We start from the raw sequence: 20841 nt of genomic DNA on the forward strand, positions 1-20841 counted from the left end.
CACATTTCCTTACCTGCCTCCCCGAATACATGTATATGATCACCTATATATGCAATGTGTAGGTTCAAGCAGAGGTATTTTCAAGTCTGGGAAACCACCACAGCCAAAACCTGCAGTACAATGCTCTTCTCAGATATCTGTGCCACCCTCTATTTACGCCTATCGAACAGCGTATGTTTCCGAGATAAAGGTACAAACACGGCTTATATAATAAATGATTAATAACTAAAGGTGGTGGGGAGCATTCTTCATCCAAATGTGGCTTTGTTCAACATGTTTGATTGGTTTTTATGGTTGCTTAGTTTTTCATTTGTTCAGCTAAAGATTTCCTATTGACCACATTTAAGTCAAACTATACTATAAACAAAACACTCGGGTTAAAATAAAAAAAAAACAATTCTTCATAAACTAACTACATGTATAGGGTACACACGCGATGAAGTTAATGTGAGTACATCATCACATTAACTAGAGAGACTGACAGACGGACATGCAGTCCGACTGGAGGAACAGATATCTGTAGGGAAGCTTCTCTGGCATTAGACCAATAATTCTAATGCAAATCTGGACAAATTCCAATCGTATTAGGCTACTACAAAGACACGAAAATTAGTACTTTTGATTTATCTTCAAACACTTGTGGTGCGCAGCAATGCAAACACTATTGTGGTGCGCAGCAATGCAAACCCTATTGTGGTGCATAGCAATGCAAACACTTGTGGTGCGTAGCAATGCAAACATGTTTACTGAGAGTATTTAATATCATTTTACACTGCGCGAATGAGTGAAGGTAAATGCATATATATAGTCATATATGCTGCGTGTCTCAATGGAAACAAAATATTTGGCGGTTGGCCAACTTATTTTCACTGTGGTGGAAATGTTTTTCATGTGAAAAAAAAAACAATTTCCTCTGTCAATAATATAATTACCTCGTAAAAATGTTTTCCTATGTGAAAAAATCGACTACTTTTGTGAAAACTAATTTTCTTAACTAAAAGGTAATTTTTTTAGGTAAACCAATCGACTAACTTTACTGACAGTTTGATAAGCCACCTAACTAGCAAGTATATAGGCCCAAAGAAAACTGCCAAAAAAAATCAAAATGAAATTGCGAAGCACTAATATGCCACCAGAGATTATATAACAACTGATTAATAACTAAATGAGATTTATAACTTGAATGGCGTTTACGGGAACAAAATTGATAGCAATGGCGAGAGAATGTCCTGAATAAATGTTGGTCTCGCGAGACCGTCAATAGAACCTGAGGCGGAGCTTCTATGTGCAAGCTACTTAATATTCGTGAACTACCCTGTCGCCCTTACATCACTGCCACCATTGCCCATTTTTTGTACAGAAATCTTGAACAACGCCGAGGTCACTGGGCTCACGGTGATGTAACAGAAGGTGATGTCAGAAAACACAATCCGTCCCATCCATTGTCTCTGATAAAAGTACTTTATAGACATGTTTCGCTTTATCTAGAGAATGTAGGCGTACAACGTAATTGTAACCAAAACTTAAAACAATTTTATTGATGAGGCTTAGCGTAAACAAGCCTACGTGCGTCTCACCGGCTCCAATGGTCAATCTTGTCCATTAGTAACAGGCCGTGATATAAAGCGAAAGGACGAGAGCGACGCATGCGCCTTAATGTAAAGCGAACTGTAGGAGCGACGCATGCGCTGTAAGGATTATGGTGGGTGATGCTATATCCGGTGTAAGAAATTATTTCAAGATCTCCTGTTATGCATTTTCTCAATATACAGTAATTGATTTGTTGTTTTGCTTTACTTATTTACATCAAAGCAAACTCTTTCACAAGGAGGTCGTGAATTTGCATTTAAACAGTAGCTTTGCTCATCGTGACAGCATGAGAGTGTGAGAGAGTGGCTGTAAGAGTATGGGTCTGCACAGGACATCTAGGCCTATATCCAGTATTTATACTCCACGTGTCAGTGAACTGTCAGTGACAAGTCAGAGGCTAGAATTAGACATATATCTGCTAGACTGAGACAAGACAACTCCAAGCGGGGAAACCAAGAGCAAGATGCAGAGACAGTACAATCTGAGGAATCCAGGTTTGTATGATTGCTACTCCGTGTAGGCATACACAACAGAGTTGTAAGGGTTGACATTAACATTTAATCTGTAATTTTCTTGTTGAACTGCACGCCTACATTGTAGATAGTGGAATTCGGTTGAATTAAGACAGCCACTATGTGGACCCACTAGCCTACATATATGCTGTGAATATAAACCGAAATCATTCCTTAAATACGAGTCGTTAGATATTAACATGTGTTACATATGAACATGTAAAAAAGTATGTTGACCTGTGATTATTTGTCTTCGTATCCATGTCATAGAGGGAACATGTTCAGCTGGTGGGAACTGGCCATCAGTGTGCATGTATGTTCTCTGCAGGTAAGTGATGAATTCTTGCAGACAAGCCGGGATACATGTTAATCAGCTTGGTACGGTAGTTGCATGAGCTTTTATATGACATAAATGGAAACTGTATTTCAAGTGAAATTTGGAACCAGTATATTGAAATGCATTTTTAAAAAAATAAAAGGTACTTTTTGCTGCTTCTCTTAGTGCTTAGCACTGAGAGGTTAGAGCAAGAAAACAGGACTGGTTGGCCCAGGGTCAGTATAATGTGACTGAGTAGGGTGTCAAGTCTGGTGTCTTCGGCATGACTCTTAAGTGGCAGCACTTCAGCAACATAGACTTGCCATACCACAAGAAGGCACATTAATTATATGTACACACACCTAACGACTCCTTGTTGCCACTGGACTGAAAAATTGTGAAGTACAACATAATACCCTAAGCAAACATACAACATACAACCACAGGCTTTTGTTTGCAAATAGGTCGTTCATAAATTCATAAATTTCTTGAATATTCTGTTGCCTCAATTGGCAAACAATCTAAAAGTACTTGGACGAACCTCTGTAACTACATGTAAGTTTCCCCCAGTCATATTGATAAAGCTGATTAGGAATTCATTTTATTCACATTCAGTCTAAGCATTTGGTGGCCAGACAGGCACTGTGCTATTAAATTTTGGTAGCCTGAAGAAAAAATTGGGTTCTCCTGGGTCACCAGGCTGTCAATTTTGCATGGACTCGTCCTACCACAAGAAGACACAGTATATGTACGCACAACTAATGGGTCCTCGTCATCATATTGTAAAGTATACATCCATACATACTGCAAACTTATTAGATTCCCTATTCTGTAAACATACCAAAACCTTGAACATTAAAAGCGATTGTGAGCAATGTGTCCTTAAAGAGAAAAGCTTTCAAAGCTGTCGTTGACGTCATGAAAGCTGGGATAGTTCCATTTCTCTTGTTAAAAGAGGAGATGTAGGTTGTGTTGCCAGAATGTCTGCTTTGTTCAGAATCTTACGGTTTTGGCATATTTCCAGAGTGAAGCAGCTGATTCCAGTGTAAAGAAAATGAGAGAGGCTAGTTTCTGACTGATACATATTTGATTTTGGTTTTAAAACTGTACTTTTTAGCAGATTTTAAAGTGTATTTGGGTTTTAACTTTTTTTCTTCATTGGTTGTTAAATTGCTTTTCATGTTCTATTAATAGCGGTTAAGCGGCTAATGAAAGAGGCTCAGGAGTTAAGAGAACCAACGGAGCAGTACCATGCCCAGCCCCTGGAGGTCAGCACACCTACTCATTACAACCATTCTTGAGAACGTCCCGCTCAGGTGCCATCTCTCCACCTGTCACTTATACCCCGTTTACATGGGCAGAGTTAAGCTGGTTTAAATAGGAAAGTGGCTTTGAGCCAGTTTGACGGCACACGTGTGAGGGCAGAGCAGGAGCATTTAATGCGGTTTATTTGCCCCTGCTAGCAACGTGACCTTAATCTAGTTTCAGGTCTTGAGTTGGTTTGTGTGTGTTGTGTGAACAGTGACTGGATTAACCCCGGGTATGTTGAGGTTAGGATGCCGTTACAATTACAAAACCAGCTTATGTGTGACCCTTTGAATGGACAAATGCCTGAACGGGCTCAAAACCGGGCTTGGGCACATGGTTATGTGAACACACGCATTTGTACAACAAGCTTCGACTTCTGAAGCTTCTGAAACCGGTTCAGATCCAGATCAAATTTTAGCTGTGTGAATGGGGTATTGGATATATGCCTACCTGAGGCCAACTCTCCCCACACCTACCACATGGTCTCATCCCCACACATGAACACATCCTCCTAATCTACAGAACCACTGTACACACCATCCTGCTCAGGCCTCATCCCCACACCTGTCACATAGCCTCATCCCCACCTGAGGTCAACACATCCTCCTACTCTACAGAACCACTGTACACACCATCCCACTTAGGCCTCATCCCCACACCTATCACATAGCCTTATCCCCACCTGAGGTCAACACACCTACTATTCTACAGAACCACTGTACACACCATCCTACTCAGGCCTCATCCCCACACCTATCACATAGCCTCATCCCCACCTGAGGTCAACACATCCTCCTATTCTACAAAACCACTGTACACACCATCCTGCTCAGGCCTCATCCCCACATCTACCACACAGCCTCATCCCCACCTGAGGTCAACACATCCTCCTATTCTACAGAACCACTGTACACACCATCCTACTCAGGCCTCATCCCCACACCTACCACATAGCCTCATCCCCACCTGAGGTCAACACATCCTCCTATTCTACAGAACCACTGTACACACCATCCTACTCAGGCCTCATCCCCACACCTATAGCATAGCCTCATCCCCACCTGAGGTCAACACATCCTCCTATTCTACAGAACTACTGTACACACCATCCTGCTCAGGCCTCATCCCCACACCTATAGCATAGCCTCATCCCCACCTGAGGTCAACACATCCTCCTATTCTACAGAACTACTGTACACACCATCCCACTCAGGCCTCATCCCCACACCTATCACATAGCCTGATCCCCAGCTGAGATCAACACATCCTCCTACTCTGCAGAACCACTGTACACACCATCCTACTCAGGCCTCATCCCCACACCTATCACATAGCATGATCCCCACCTGAGGTCAACACATCCTCCTATTCCACACAACCACTGTATACCCCATCCTTGTCAGACCCCTTACTTCCAACGAAAGGGGCAGGATGGCACTTTTACTTATCTTAGCAGGAATAATAGCTGTAAAGGACTCTACCGTCTGCTTGTGTCATTAATAATGAATGTGAGTAATAAATGTTCTAAAGATGTTCAGAAGTAAAAAACAAAAGGTCAACTCAGCACTCAACTATGCATTTGTATACTGTAATCTTAATTTTCAGCACATATTAATTAGAAGTCCTTGGAGCAGAAAATTGCAATTCTCAGTTTTTTGGAAAAGTGAAGACATATATATATATATATATATATATATATATATATATATATATATATAAATGAACAAACAAATAATCTATAAAACTAATGATCATTACAGGGGCATTATGTAGAGCTTGGGAAAAGTAACTAATAAAAACAGCTTTACCTCTGATTTTAAATTTAAGACATTAGTTACAGGTGCTAGTTGTAGTATGTGACTAAATAAGATAACTTCGAAATTGTCAATAAAATATTACGCCTGTTTGCTGTTATGTCTGTGTGTATGCATACGAACTTGAGAATTTTTTATAAAAACAAAGCAACTCTTATTATCCACATGGGGCACTTTTTCCTGTGGAAGTTTTGTTTGGAGACACTGTACAGCAGTGGAAAAATACTGAAATATATTAAAGGTCATCTTTCTAGCTAACTGTGCAAAGTGATTACAAAAATCATAAAATGGCTGAGTACACATATGCACCTATCCCCAATCCATCAATGCCCGTCTGGCTGGCGTGAAAACAGAAATCAGATGGAGAAAAAGCAAAATATGATCCATTTGTGTATTTTTCGGTCTCAAAACACTGCGTATTCCAGTAATATGTTTGTATCAGGTCTTGGAAGTAAAAACAAGAGTAATTTGTATGTTTATATGTTTCTCAATGAAAAAGTGAATCAAAACAAACAAAATTGGCACTAGGTGCGGTCAGTCCTTCAGCTGTAAAACCGTTAACAGCTGAGCTTAAACAATTCAACAGATTAAAAATACACTAACTTGCCTAATCTTAATGGTTTGTAGAAATCTTCAGTTTGTTCTAGTCTTAATTTTAAACAAAAAAATGAGCACACAAGTGTTTTATTATCTGACTGAGGACCAATTTGACTCGGTGGACGGCATGGAAAAATGAAAGTAATGAAAATGAGGCTGTGGTGGATGTGCATTTCTAACAGGTCTACCCATTGGTTTAACTGAGGCAATTGTCCAATGAGCATTGCCGTTTCAATTCTATCTACCAAACAAAAATGGTGGATATTTTTGACACCTACTGACCGCCAAGCCTGAAAAGATTTGATAATAAATTTACGGTGGCCAGAACTAGATCCCTTGATGAGCTTAAAACACACATGCAGTCAGTAAACTGAACCGATGCTTGATTACAGACAGTTGTGTCGCGAATTTTGAGTACAGGGTACAGTTGACAACAGACAGATAGGATTACTACAATCGAGCTGGACATGGGCTGCTGGTGAGTGGAGCTCATCAGCCCTATCTCGGCTGCCAGACGGATATTTATGGCCCTGTAGAGGTGGCAGGGGTCTGCTTTTACTCAGGCCTCATCCCCACACCTATCACATAGCCCCATCCACAGCTGAGGCCAACACATTCTCTCTCAACACCATCCTTGTACTCAGCCACCATTACCAGACCCATCACATAGATCCATCCCCGCCAGAGATCGGCACACAATCAGTCTACACACCATCCTGCTTAGCCACCATCTCTAACCCGTCGCATAGCTCCATTCCAACCGAAAGTTGGCACACAACCACTCAACATACCATCCTACTCTGTCACCATCTCTAAACCTGTCACATGGCTACATCCCCGCCAGAAGTTGGCACACAACCACTCTATACACCATCCTACTCAGCCACCATCCCTGAACCAGTCACATAGCTCCATCCCCTCTGAGGCTTACTTCACACAGTATTGCATTCTGTTTACTCTAAATGACCTAAAATTTCGTCCTTGCCAGTTGCTCATTTTTCCAGATTCTGAGAGTATTACTGATTTTAGAAAAGTGCTTTGAGAGGTGTTTGGAAGGTAGCATGATATCCCCGTGAGAAAGTGTAAATTTTAGCTTCAGAAATAATATCTCATCACATTTACATGTATTTGCCTTCAAAAATGCTCTTTTGTGGTTGAATTTGTAGGTCAGTGCAATGTAGAAAGTGCAAGAGAAGGCTCCTGTTTTTATGTACATGTAAAAGCGTTAGCTGCTAAGTCCGTTGAAAACTGTAGAAATGTGTTAATCCAAATTACTGCAGTTCAACTTCATCTGTTTCCTTTCTATGACAGGATAACTTGTTTGAGTGGCACTTCACCATCCGTGGTCCAGGTGACTCAGAGTTTGAGGGAGGTCTCTACCATGGCCGCATTGTGCTCCCCCCAGACTACCCCATGAAACCCCCAAGTATCATTCTCTTGACAGTGAGTGTTTCAGCATTTCAGCTTAAATAATATGGTTATTAGGCCTCCGAGCTAAAAGCTGAAAGCCTATTTATTTTGCTACGTTTAACTGCTTTTTGTAATTTTGCGAGAAAACTGCTTAGCACAGCTGTCAACTGTTTACACAGTTCATCATCAAATGGCTTGGGCATCCTGCTATTGTAGCCGTCTTGTACAAGAAGTATGGAAGTCTAAAAAAAAAAAAAACTTCTTCCCCAGATCCGCTAATCCGATTGCGGGGTTTGAGATAACTGCTGGGCTGGGTATAGTGAAATCTTTGCTGGGCTGGCAGGTGTTAGGATAAGAAAGTCTGGCGGGCTAAATTAATTATAATAGCAGGGAGAACAAATTAGGGTTTATATATATGTATGATATATCTATACAACAAAATTAATTTTGGGCATGGTGGGCAATCAAAACAGGAGTTCAGTCATCTTTATTTTTTTTTTAATGTTTGGTATGCCGGTGAAAGTGAAAGGAAAGTACATGTAGATACCAACACGTGCTGGCTTCCAATGATCAGGGCTTGAAATAAGACCCCACACCAGTAAGCTATTTGTAGGTTACAACACTATTGAACAGCCTGAAATCCTATTATATGGGGGTATGTATTATGCAGTGATACAGTGATAGCATTTATTCTCTGTCCTGTATTCTCGATGTTAAACACCAAGTAATTACATAAGTTAGAAATTATTTTCTCAGATCAAAATTATTTGACTTTTTTAGTTTTTTTAATTTTAGAACAGTGTTAATTTATTGTGATGTAAGTATGATTTATTTCATGTTATGTTTATATCTGTACCAGGAAACCATAAAATATGAAGTTATATTTCCTGCAGGTGTAAAGGTTTTATGAGGTAATGACGTAAAAATCTGTCGTTTAACTTAAAAACTTGGCATTGTGTCATTTTAATTAGCTCCAATGATTTCTGAACGTGGCTGTCATTTAAATTTTTGTTGTAAAGAATTTAATAGAGGTCACGGTGGCTCAGTCAGTGCCCAACTTCTGTACACCCTTAGAGCGATGCACTGTGTGCTGGTAAATGCATGTATATACATACATATAGATAACATTAATCTAGTTGCCTGACCATGCGTTAGAAGTGTATCATATCATTAGCCTCACGCACCCCACTCACACTCCAGGAGCCGCATAGTCCCCGGGGGCTCCACAACCTTAGATTTCCATAGATGTATTCTTGAGCAGACATTCACTGTTGGCGCATAAAGACATAGGGTGTAAAAGAGTACAAGTCCGCAAAGAAAAGTGACCAAAAAATATTGAAAGTTTGAGTTTGACATTGGGGACCTGACTTTTATACATGACGTCAACAGATGAGCGTCTGGCAAGTCTTGTGAAATTTTTTTACTGCTCTGTGTAAAAGGCTTTGTAAAAGAGCCTTATTAATTAATTTAAAAAAATCAAATTCTTCATGTTACTTGTGAATACCAGACAGCTTCAGTGGCCTAATGGTTAGAGCGTCCGCCTCAAAGTCAGGGGACCTGGCAAGTGTTCAGATTACTTTGGATCAATTTGACATGATCAACTTGGGCACACCAGAGCCACTTTAATTTGGGCACACCAGAGCCACTTTAATTTGGGCACACCAGAGCCACTTTAATTTGGGGTCGCCAGAGCCAAGTGCAGGGTGATGATGAGAGGGGTTTCAGCAAGCAGTAAACACTTACGTATTCGAAGCCAATAATGTACTACTATATATAATTTATTGAAAAAAAATGAGAAAGTTTGATGCTTTTTTTATATATATATTATTAACATTACCATTTATAGATTCCACCAAACAAAAGTTGTGAAAGTATGATATGCTGCAGACAGTAACTCAGAGTATTTTCTGTCAAAGAACAATTATTGCAGTTGTGAATTATGTATTTATTTACATGTTTATAGTTTGATTTTTTTAAATGAGATGTTCATAATAAAGGAACCCCATCTGTCACATACTTGAGTGTGATTTTATATCCAATCACATACACAGTACTCAAAAAATCTTAAATACATTACAGAATCAGGACAGAAAAAAATAAAGTGATGGTGCCAATATGTAATCCACACATCTAGCCGCCTACTGTTATAAACATTTAAACAGCACAGCTATTTTCCCAAGATAATATTTCCCTTACAAGATTTACCCTTAAGTAAATCAGGGTACTGTATAAATGGCCTGTAGGTAAATATATGTAGATGTTCTCATGTACATGTATGTGAAGGCTCAAACACAAGCCCATTGATGCTGACACTTTCATCTGGTGACTGGCCAGAGTGAAGTTTAATATACCACACCAATTGCACATTTCCTTTGATTTCCTTCTGGATCCATGGCGAGCTCTGAGTCACTCTCGATCATAGACAGGGAACCCAGGGCCTGAAGCTCAACCGAAAGAGGTATCAGTATCTGAGTGCAAGGCTATTTAGGCAGCCATTTGAAATACACAGAAATGGATTTCTGCCAGGTACCCTGCATGTGTCCCCTGGGCCCCCTTTTAAAGGACCCGTAAAATGGGTCTATCTTAAACATTGGAGGTACATGTCACAACCTCTTTTTGATATAGAGCGCATATGCAAGATTAAAATGAAGCCATACTCCATGTAACCACTGCAATAGGTCTCCCACACGCCCATAAAGGGACCTATGATTTCGGCTAGCTCAAATATTGGAGGTACCAGATAAAACTAGGTTGAAATTGTAGAGCTCTGTTCGCGGAATGTAAATGACCCTTGTCAGACATTTTATCCACTGCTTTGATCATGCTCTCAGTCGGTTAGCGCAGCGTAATGACCCAGAAGCCTCTCACCAATGCGGTCGCTGTGAGTTCAAGTCCAGCTTATGCTGGCTTCCTCTCCGGCCGTAAGTGGGAAGGTCTGGCAAAAACCTGCGGATGGTCGTGGGTTTCCCGCGGGCTGTGCCCGGTTTCCTCCCACCATAATGCTGGCCGCCATCGTATAAGTGAAATATTCTTGAGTACGGTGTAAAACACCAATCAAATAAATAAATAAATAAATTTGATCCTGCTAGATGCTTTAAACTAGTTGCTACAAAGTCCCCTGTAACAATTAGACTAGCTCAAACATTGGATATACTGTAATAGATCTAATTTCATGTCCAGACTTCAATTCCAGTTGGTTTGCGTGTGCAGTTTTAATTTTAACATTTGTCCATTGATATGATTGATGAGCTAACTATATTGCCGTTTTCCCTGTATGCACCATATAGATAGGTATGACCTCGTTTCTGGACTTCAACTTCAGATGTTCTACATGCACAGCATTGTATATATATTTCATGTAGCTAGCACAAACTAAGATGGTTAGCTCGTGCTAACAACTGAAAAACGTTTCTTTCCAAACTGGTTTTCAGTTTACTATTTAACACAAAACTCATCAACACCCAAGCGGTAGTTTCCCTCAAAGTACATACAAGTGAGAAGAGTAGCTTGAGTCCTATATATGACATATAGGCCATGGTGAAAATTTTTTGAGCAGGATGTAATCTAGATGTAATATAGTCTGTAAACAACTGGCCATTAAAGGTTTTCTGAAGTCTCCAGTCGTATGTGCGTCACTTGGTGTAGTTACCCAATATCTTGATACAATATGACAAACAAATGATTAAACCTTCCAAAATATTGATTTAATTCCTGTCATTTAATTGGTACGCTGACACATTGTATGGCCTGATCAGTATCATTATGAGGGGCCTCCGTGGCTCAGTTAGTTAGCGCGCTAGCGCAGCGTAATAACCCAGGAGTCCCTCACCAATGTGGTCGCTGTGAGTTCAAGTCCAGCTCATGCTGGCTTCCTCTCCGGCCATACGTGGGAAGGTCTGCAAGCAACCTGCGGATGGTCGTGGGTTTCCTCGGTTTTGCTCGGTTTCCTCCCACTATAATGCTGGTCGTCGTCGTATAAGTGAAATATCCTTGAACACGGCGTAAAACACCAATGAAATAAATAAATAAATACACAGTATCATAATGCCCAGATAAGTTTTCATGGGCATATCTATTAATTCTTAAACCTTAATTCTTCAACCTTTTCAACAGTGCATTAGTGGTGGAAAGGGTCGAATATTTACAGTAGGGATAAGTACAGGTACCTTAAATGGCGTCTTAGATGTGTTGTTATAATTCTAGGGAGGCAGTGGATCCTCAGCTCTGTGTGCAGCAGTTTTATTTGACTGTGTATATAAAATCAATACAAGCATTAATATATCAAGTATATTAAGAGGTGTGGGTGGGTCATATTCTACAGTTTCATTGCTATTGTGCAGGAAGTGCATGTAGGAAAGTCAGCAGTAAAACTGTGGGGCTAAGGAAGCTTTTCTCACCTAAATAAAACTATGTCGGGCATCCCCTTGACAGGTCATTTCTCACCACTGATTTGAACAGTTTATCTGCTATAATATCCGTGATCATGCCTAGCATGTATCACCTTCTGCTTCTCCGTGTTTATGTCTCACTTTTCAACTGAACGATGCATCTGTTAACATTTCCCCTTGTATGTCCCGGTATCATCATCTGCATCTCTGTATTTATGTCTCATAAATTATCTCTCAGTTCTCAACTGAACAATACATCTGTTAACATATCCCCTTGTATGTACCGGTATCATCATCTGCATCTCTGTGTTCATGTGTCATAAATTATCTCTCACTTCTCAACTGCACAAAACATCTGTTAACATATCCCCTTGTATGTACCGGTATCATCGTCTGCATCTCTGTGTTCATGTCTCATAAATTATCTCTCACTTCTCAACTGAACAATACATCTGTTAACATATCCCCTTGTATGTACCGGTATCATCATCTGCATCTCTGTGTTCATGTCTCATAAATTATCTCTCACTTCTCAACTGAACAATACATCTGTTAACATATCCCCTTGTATGTACCGGTATCATCATCTGCATCTCTGTGTTTATGTCTGATAAATTATCTCTCAGTTCTCAACTGAACAATACATCTGTTAACATATCCCCTTGTATGTACCGGTATCATCATCTGCTTCTCTGTGTTTATGTCTGATAAATTATCTCTCAGTTCTCAACTGAACAATACATCTGTTAACATATCCCCTTGTATGTACTGGTATCATCATCTGCATCTCTGTGTTCATGTCTCAAAAATTATCTCTCAATTCTCAACTGAACAATACATCTGTTAACATATCCCCTTGTATGTACTGGTATCATCATCTGCATCTCTGTGTTCATGTTTCATAAATTATCTCTTAGTTCTCAACTGAACAATACATCTGTTAACATATCCTCTTGTATGTACTGGTATCATCATCTGCATCTCTGTGTTCATGTTTCATAAATTATCTCTCAGTTCTCAACTGAACAATGCATCTGTTAACATATCCTCTTGTATGTACCAGTATCATCATCTGCATCTCTGTGTTCATGTCTCTTAAATTTTCTCTCACTTCTCAACTGAACAATGCATCTGTTAACATATCCTCATTTATGTACTGGTATCATTATCTGCATCTCTGTGTTCATGTCTTGCGAGTTATCTTTCACCTCTTATTTAAAGAATATATCTGCAATAGTATCGCCAAATACATTTACATGCATGTAGCCACTCCTGCAGCTTCATGCTGACATACTTAGTATTTTATTGCAGCCTAATGGGAGGTTTGAGGTGAACAAGAAGATTTGTCTGAGCATCTCTGGCTATCACCCAGAATCCTGGCAGCCATCTTGGTCCAGTAAGTTCTGTCCTCTTTTTAATAATTCATGTTTACAAACTCAATAGACTTTGTTTACACCATCATTACAAAGAATGTAATGGTACACATTTTAGGTCATGAGATGACCACAGGCAACTCAAAGCTGATCAGCGGTAGATGATGTTTTGTTTTGGTTGTATTATAGCACCTTCAGCACGGAGCCACCTCGTGGCATGATTAACAGTTGCATTGTCGCCACAATTGACACCCTATCTCACTGAAACATAATGACATCCAGCCTAGTCATGGCCATCACTTGCAACTTCTCAAGAGTGCGAAGTGAAATTTTTTAAGACTTTTGTATTCAACAAAACATAGTTTGAGAGAACTAATACCCAGTTACAAAAGGAGTCCTGTAGTCCCCTTGAAGTCCCTCAGTGAAGCACCCACTTGTAGAGGACTTCCAATTGTGGAGTGCTAGGCCAGTGTGAACCATTATTTGGAAGTCCCTCTGAAATTCGTCTGAAAATCCAAAAAGCCCCCTAGAAGCACCCCAGAAGTCACTTACAAATGCCACCTGAAGTCCCTTAGAAGCCCTCTCTCAATAATCACTCCAGGTCCATCATAGTAAACTTAGTGGAAAGCAGGTGTTCTGTACATGGTTCAATTTGTAGAGTAAAGCTACTTCACTGCAGGGAGTAAGCCCCTCTAAGACCCTTGGTTTATGCAACTAAGTTAGTCCCTCGGAAGTACCCATGGACTTCAGGGAAGCCCTGTTGAAGCTCCTATTCTCTTGAAGGTGTTTAAGAAGTCCTTCTGAAGTCCCTTTGAAGCAGAGGACTTCTGTGCAGTAGGCACTCCATTTGTAGCTGGGTAGAGCAGGAATGCTTTTGTGTAGATTTTTCCCTATGAACACGTGCAACAGAGTTGTTGCCCCATGGTTGTGTCTTTTCTTGGAAAGTTTTAAAAGTTCAGAGAGACAAACTTTGTACCCAGAGGCAAAGTTCGAATGTAGGTTGAACTGTAAAGTTGTACAAAATGTTGGTTGAGTTGTGTACTGCAGTGAGCATATGTTGTATCCACAGAGTTTGGGTAAGTAGATCTTTGCATTCCTCTTGTACAGAATAAAACAAAATTGCCATTGAAATCATCCGAAATACTGAAGGCCAAGGCAGGGCGAATGGAACAATTTGTAGGAGATTGTTGACAGTGAGATCTGAAAGACAACAGAAGGAAAATAACGCACATTGCACTCAATGCAGTTTCCAATCTTAAGGATTTTTAATATGTAGAAGCAGATTGCAAATCATTGTTCTTTCAGTCTTCTGTTTGCGTTACTCCTCACTGATTCTGCAACTTGAAGCACATGATTGTGTTAGATTATGTTACGCTTCACAACAGGCAAACTTATTTATCCATCATTTGCATTGGTTTCAGTTCGCACAGCATTACTTGCTATTATAGGCTTCATGCCTACCCATGGAGCAGGTGCTATAGGTTCTCTGGACTACACTGCCCAGGAGAGAAAAAGCCTTGCCAAAAAGTAAGTCTACAATGTATCATGTAGATTATTTAATAAGTGAAGAATATTTCACTTATACGAAATTCTGGTGGGTGGAAACCCACGACCATCCGCAGGTTGATGACAGACCTTCCCACGTATGTCCGGAGAGAAAGCCAGCATGAGCTGGACTTGAACACACAGAGCGACCGCATTGGTGAGAGACTGCTGGGTCATCACACTGTGCTAGCGCACTAACCAACTGAGCCACGGAGGCCCCTCATGTAGATTAACTAAGAGTCAAAAGCTGAATTGAGCTAAGGACTGCTAGAGCAAACTGCTAGAGCAAATGTAAATTCCTCCTACAAGTAGATTGGTTGTAGGCTACTTGAAATGATAGCAGTCTTAATAGCTCGTACTATGGCAGTGCTGCTGGCTTAATTCCTATAATTAGGGGATTGGCCCTGTGACGTGGTGGCCATATTGGATTTATATGAAAACCTCTTAAGAATCTTTGATCGATCGTTTCCAGAACCACCAAACTGATTGACATGAAACTTAGTGCACATGACTGTTGGGTGCCAATCAAAACTTATTAATTCTTTCTGTATGTAAATTAGGCTTGGGCTGGCCAATGAAAATAGCACAAAAGCACATGTACATTTAGGTCAGCTGTGAAAACTGCATGCTTAGATAAAAGAAAAACATTTCTTAGACCTCCTCAACCTCAGGATTACATGAATTTCCACAAATTATTCCTGTTCAAGTTGTAGTGTTCATGTAATTGGCAAAAAAACTTTAACATGCTGGTTTTACACAAGAGTGCAGGACATTTATGCAAATTTTGTTACAGCTAATAGTGGTAGTAAATTTGATCTGATTTTAATGAAATTTTGGCATTTGATAGGGTATGCGTAGGAGCAGTCACACATAAATATTGGGGAAAGTTGGTCACATGGTTTGGTGGCCATTTTGGATTTTATGAAACTTACAAATTTTTCTCAATGTCTTTATCTCAACAACTAACAAAAAGATTGTTCTAAAATTCCATATCCTTGTATACTGACCCTAGGTACATAAAATTTGAGAACTGCGCCTAATTCATTCGCTCGAGATTGGTTGAAAGTTTTGAATTTTGATATAACCTTGAGGTATTCTGGTGCATTTGAGACTGCTGATTGCCATTCTGCTCTGTGTTTTCCCCTGTGCTGTGTAGTTTTCGTGAAATTAGCAACAGGACAAAATTTTTCAAAGCTGTTTCAAAGTCTCTTATGTACTTAACATGGGGCTTAGTACAAGATTGCAATACAATTATTGCAAGTTACCATGGGAACGAGCATCAGGTTTGCAACATTGTGTTCTTTCTAGGCTTGCCATTTATTCTTGGCTATGAGCAAAAGTTCAAAGCCACAGCATGTGTATGCTGGTTCTAGTACTAGACCTATTGTATGTGATACCTGGAAGTCTTGGTTCAAATCCAGTATATTCCTTGTTTTAATTTTGGTGCAGTTTTTCTTCTTTTGATCATAGCTATCATTACCAGTATATCGTTACCAGTATAATTTATACAGAGCATACAGAGCTGTTCCCCAGAATCGCTGTGCTCGACAGATATATTTATGGTTGTTTTTGTTCTGTAATCAACCTCGACAGCTGTATTTAAGGTTGTTTTTGTTTTGTAATCATCCTCGACAGCTATATTTATGGTTGTTTTGTTCTGTGATCATCCTCGACAGCTATATTTATGGTTGTTTTGTTCTGTGATCATCCTCGACAGCTATATTTATGGTTGTTTTGTTCTGTGATCGTCCTCAACAGCTATATTTATGGTTGTTTTGTTCTGTGATCGTCCTCGACGGCTATATTTATGGTTGTTTTGTTCTGTGATCATCCTTGACAGCTATATTTATGGTTGTTTTGTTCTGTAATCGTCCTTGACAGCTATATTTATGGTTGTTTTGTTCTGTGATCAGCCTCAACAGCTATATTTATAGTTGTTTTGTTCTGTGATCGTCCTCGACATCTATATTTATGGTTGTTTTGTTCTGTGATCGTCCTCAACAGCTATATTTATGGTTGTTTTGTTCTGTGATCGTCCTCGACAGCTATATTTATGGTTGTTTTGTTCTGTGATCGTCCTCGACAGCTATCTTTATGGTGGTTTTGTTCTGTGATCGTCCTCAACAGCTGTCTTTATGATTGTTTTGTTCTGTGATCATCCTCGACAGCTATATTTATGGTTGTTTTGTTCTGTGATCATCCTCGACAGCTATATTTATGGTTGTTTTGTTCTGTGATCATCCTCGACAGCTATATTTATGGTTGTTTTGTTCTGTAATCGTCCTTGACAGCTATATTTATGGTTGTTTTGTTCTGTGATCATCCTTGACAGCTATATTTATGGTTGTTTTGTTCTGTGATCGTCCTCAACAGCTATATTTATGGTTGTTTTGTTCTGTGATCGTCCTCGACGGCTATATTTATGGTTGTTTTGTTCTGTGATCATCCTTGACAGCTATATTTATGGTTGTTTTGTTCTGTAATCGTCCTTGACAGCTATATTTATGGTTGTTTTGTTCTGTGATCAGCCTCAACAGCTATATTTATAGTTGTTTTGTTCTGTGATCGTCCTCGACATCTATATTTATGGTTGTTTTGTTCTGTGATCGTCCTCAACAGCTATATTTATGGTTGTTTTGTTCTGTGATCGTCCTCGACAGCTATATTTATGGTTGTTTTGTTCTGTGATCGTCCTCGACAGCTATCTTTATGGTGGTTTTGTTCTGTGATCGTCCTCAACAGCTGTCTTTATGATTGTTTTGTTCTGTGATCATCCTCGACAGCTATATTTATGGTTGTTTTGTTCTGTGATCATCCTCGACAGCTATATTTATGGTTGTTTTGTTCTGTGATCATCCTCGACAGCTATATTTATGGTTGTTTTGTTCTGTAATCGTCCTTGACAGCTATATTTATGGTTGTTTTGTTCTGTGATCATCCTCGACAGCTATATTTATGGTTGTTTTGTTCTGTAATCGTCCTTGACAGCTATATTTATGGTTGTTTTGTTCTGTGATCGTCCTCGACAGCTGTCCTTTATGGTTGTTTTGTTCTGTGATCATCCTCGACAGCTATATTTATGGTTGTTTTGTTCTGTGATCATCCTCGACAGCTATATTTATGGTTGTTTTGTTCTGTGATCATCCTCGACAGCTATATTTATGGTTGTTTTGTTCTGTAATCAGTCTCGACAGCTATATTTATGGTTGTTTTGTTCTGTGATCGTCCTCGACAGCTATATTTATGGTTGTTTTGTTCTGTGATCATCCTCGACAGCTATATTTATGGTTGTTTTGTTCTGTAATCGTCCTTGACAGCTATATTTATGGTTGTTTTGTTCTGTGATCGTCCTCGACAGCTATATTTATGGTTGTTTTGTTCGGTGATCATCATCGACAGCTATATTTATGGTTGCTTTTGTTCTGTAATCAGTCTCGACAGCTATATTTATGGTTGTTTTGTTCTGTAATCAACCTCGACAGCTATATTTATGATCGTTTTTGTTCTGTAATCAACCTCAACAGCTATATTTTATCGTTGTTTTGGTTCCCATCAACCCCGACATACATGTGGCTATTATTTTGTAGACACAAACTGGTAAGAACTACATATTTTGAAAACAACTGTACTATATCATTCATGTCACTTGTTATTCTTAGGTGTTAGGAATGACCTCTGATGGAATGAGTTGCTGTTTTCAGATCTCAGAGTTGGCAGTGCCCATCTTGTGGAGACATAAGCAATGTCCTACCCCAGGTCACAGAGGCATCCAAAGAAACCAGCAAAGAGGCCAAACATCTCGCTTCCCAGATCAGCTTTCAGGTAAAGACAAAATGTGATTCCAAGTGTAATGAGTGCCTTAAATAGTTGACTGGCAGTCAGTATGAGGCATAGAGATTGCAGGGAAGAATTTCCGGTACAACAGGTATGCCCAGGTATAGCTTCACATACCACTACACCTTCACTAACACCAAGGGGTAGACCTACACAGTATTCCATTTGATGTTCGTGGAGTAGTGCCAGAGTTCTGCCAACTCACACCTCAGGCACTTTTCTCATGTCTCCTGCGAAAGTGTAGACCAACACAAATATGCAAGCTACAATTTCGACGGCCTCACCTTCTTTCCTTAGAAGATTGCAGGCCTGGAAGATGATTGCCCCACATTAAAATGAAAGCAGCCTGTAATTGCAACCAGTGGCTAAGCAATGACTAGTGACTTTCGTAGCATTTGGCCCCATTAAAATTTTGCAGAATTGAATTAGAGCTTTGACCGCACAGGTAGACCAGTTTTTTTGGCTAGTAGTTCTCATCCGTGTCAGTGAAATATTGCAACAGTGGTAGGCTTCAAAATGAACTAAAGTTATGTTCAGGCGGCTTCAGTGGGAACTCTTCACACACGCGAGGCAACATTGTTTATACTCACCATGGCCATCATGAGGGATGGGTTTCACATTAACATGAGGCGATGATCATCAAGGCCGGCCATCTCCTGGGGAATGAAGGTGAGGCCGCCAAAATTGTAGCGTGCATATTTGTCTGGGTCTGTACTTTCACAGGAGACATGAAAAAAGTGCTTAAGGTGTGAGTTGGCAGAACTCTGGCACTACTACAAGAAAATGAAATAGAATGTTGTGTAGCGCTACTCGGTAGTATTAGTGAAAGTGTAGCAGTACATGAAGTTAGCTTAGGTATAACATCTGTGGCCTATGGCTGAGTCAATTGACTTTTCACTGCCAATCAGCACATGTACAAGTGATTAGCCTATCTTTTTATCAATCCTGCTGTATTTGTCTGACCAGCTTTCCGAAAACATCACTATTTTAATGTTGAAATTTTTCATTAATCTCTTTCACAGTTTTGTTGTCTTGGCTTGTATGGAGTCAATCATATTTTTAGATCACATGATGTAAATCAACCAGTAATATTTTGTGTGTGGATTTTCACTGTCTCCGTGGTATTTTGGCTATTTGATTGGCTAACTGGCTGGTAATTGGGCCAAGTGGCTGTTTTAACAGAGAATTGAGCTGTATTTATCTGCGGGTTTACACAATATTAAAAAGCGACATGTCACAGGCCGCTGATAGTATGAGCACAGGTACATGGTGATGCACCATGCTTTCCTGCCAGGCCACAAAATGGGCCAGTCAACGTACCAGTATTTGCAAATCCTGATGCTTGGGGAAATCCAGTTGTTTGTGTGTCATAAAGCTGACTGATTTCAGATATGTGATATATCTCCTTGAGCATGGTGTAAACCATCAATCAAGTAAATAGATGAAATTCCAGGACTAAAATTGTGTAGCATTATTACAACACAGGAGTAAAATCCAAATGCCGTTGATTTTCACCTCATTAATTTTGTGTGTGGATGGACATGTAGTTAACGAAGCACTTGAATTCCTTCTTCTGCATTCTTCAATCATTAACTTTTTTCAGTTAAATTGTGCAAGCCCGGTGATGTGGTGGTGTAGTATTTGTAGAAATTTTCTTAAGATCACCAATGGAAGTTCAGAGTTTTAAGTTTATTAGGAATAAAAATTTAGAACACTTTGTGGATATGATTGACAGGCTGAGAAAGAGAAGAAATCCTCAGAGTGCAGTAGTGGAGGAGTTGAGAGCAGTGCTCAGCCTGTTGACGCACCACCACCACCAGCTGTCTCCAGTGAACAGGCAGAAGCCAGTAGTCTCTCCCCAACCCACACCCAGTCCTTGGCCACTTCACCCCTAACCCATAGCTTCCTGTTTCCCCCTCCACCAAACCTAGCTGATCACTGGCACAACAGTTCTCACCCTACAGCTACAACAACTACAGGGCCAAACTTCCCCCTGCCCTTTGTGGCCCCTCCATTCAGACCTTTATTCCCTCCCCTTCATTTGCTTCCTCGACATCCAGCTGTGTTCCCGCCAGCATGGCATCCACCTGGACTCTCTCCACACTATCCAACCAGGTCGTCTGCCTTCAGCCCCACAGCCCAGCCAGCATCAGC

General features: G+C 40.1%; 1 protein-coding gene across 1 annotated transcript in view; it reads left to right on the forward strand.

Moving 5' to 3' along the window:
* Positions 1-1689: 1689 nt before the first annotated feature.
* Positions 1690-20841, forward strand: part of LOC135462004 (ubiquitin-conjugating enzyme E2 J1-like) — a 21464-nt gene continuing 2312 nt past the window's right edge. Inside the window, exons 1-7 of the mRNA XM_064739333.1 lie at positions 1690-2084; positions 3613-3686; positions 7449-7580; positions 13247-13331; positions 14730-14835; positions 18555-18675; positions 20423-20839. Of these exons, the coding sequence (XP_064595403.1) occupies positions 2054-2084; positions 3613-3686; positions 7449-7580; positions 13247-13331; positions 14730-14835; positions 18555-18675; positions 20423-20839 (966 nt within the window). The 5' untranslated portion in view covers positions 1690-2053. The remainder of the gene's footprint in view (positions 2085-3612; positions 3687-7448; positions 7581-13246; positions 13332-14729; positions 14836-18554; positions 18676-20422; positions 20840-20841) is intronic.

This window comes from Liolophura sinensis, chromosome 1 (assembly GCF_032854445.1).
Source record: "Liolophura sinensis isolate JHLJ2023 chromosome 1, CUHK_Ljap_v2, whole genome shotgun sequence".
Lineage (NCBI taxonomy): Eukaryota > Metazoa > Mollusca > Polyplacophora > Chitonida > Chitonidae > Liolophura > Liolophura sinensis.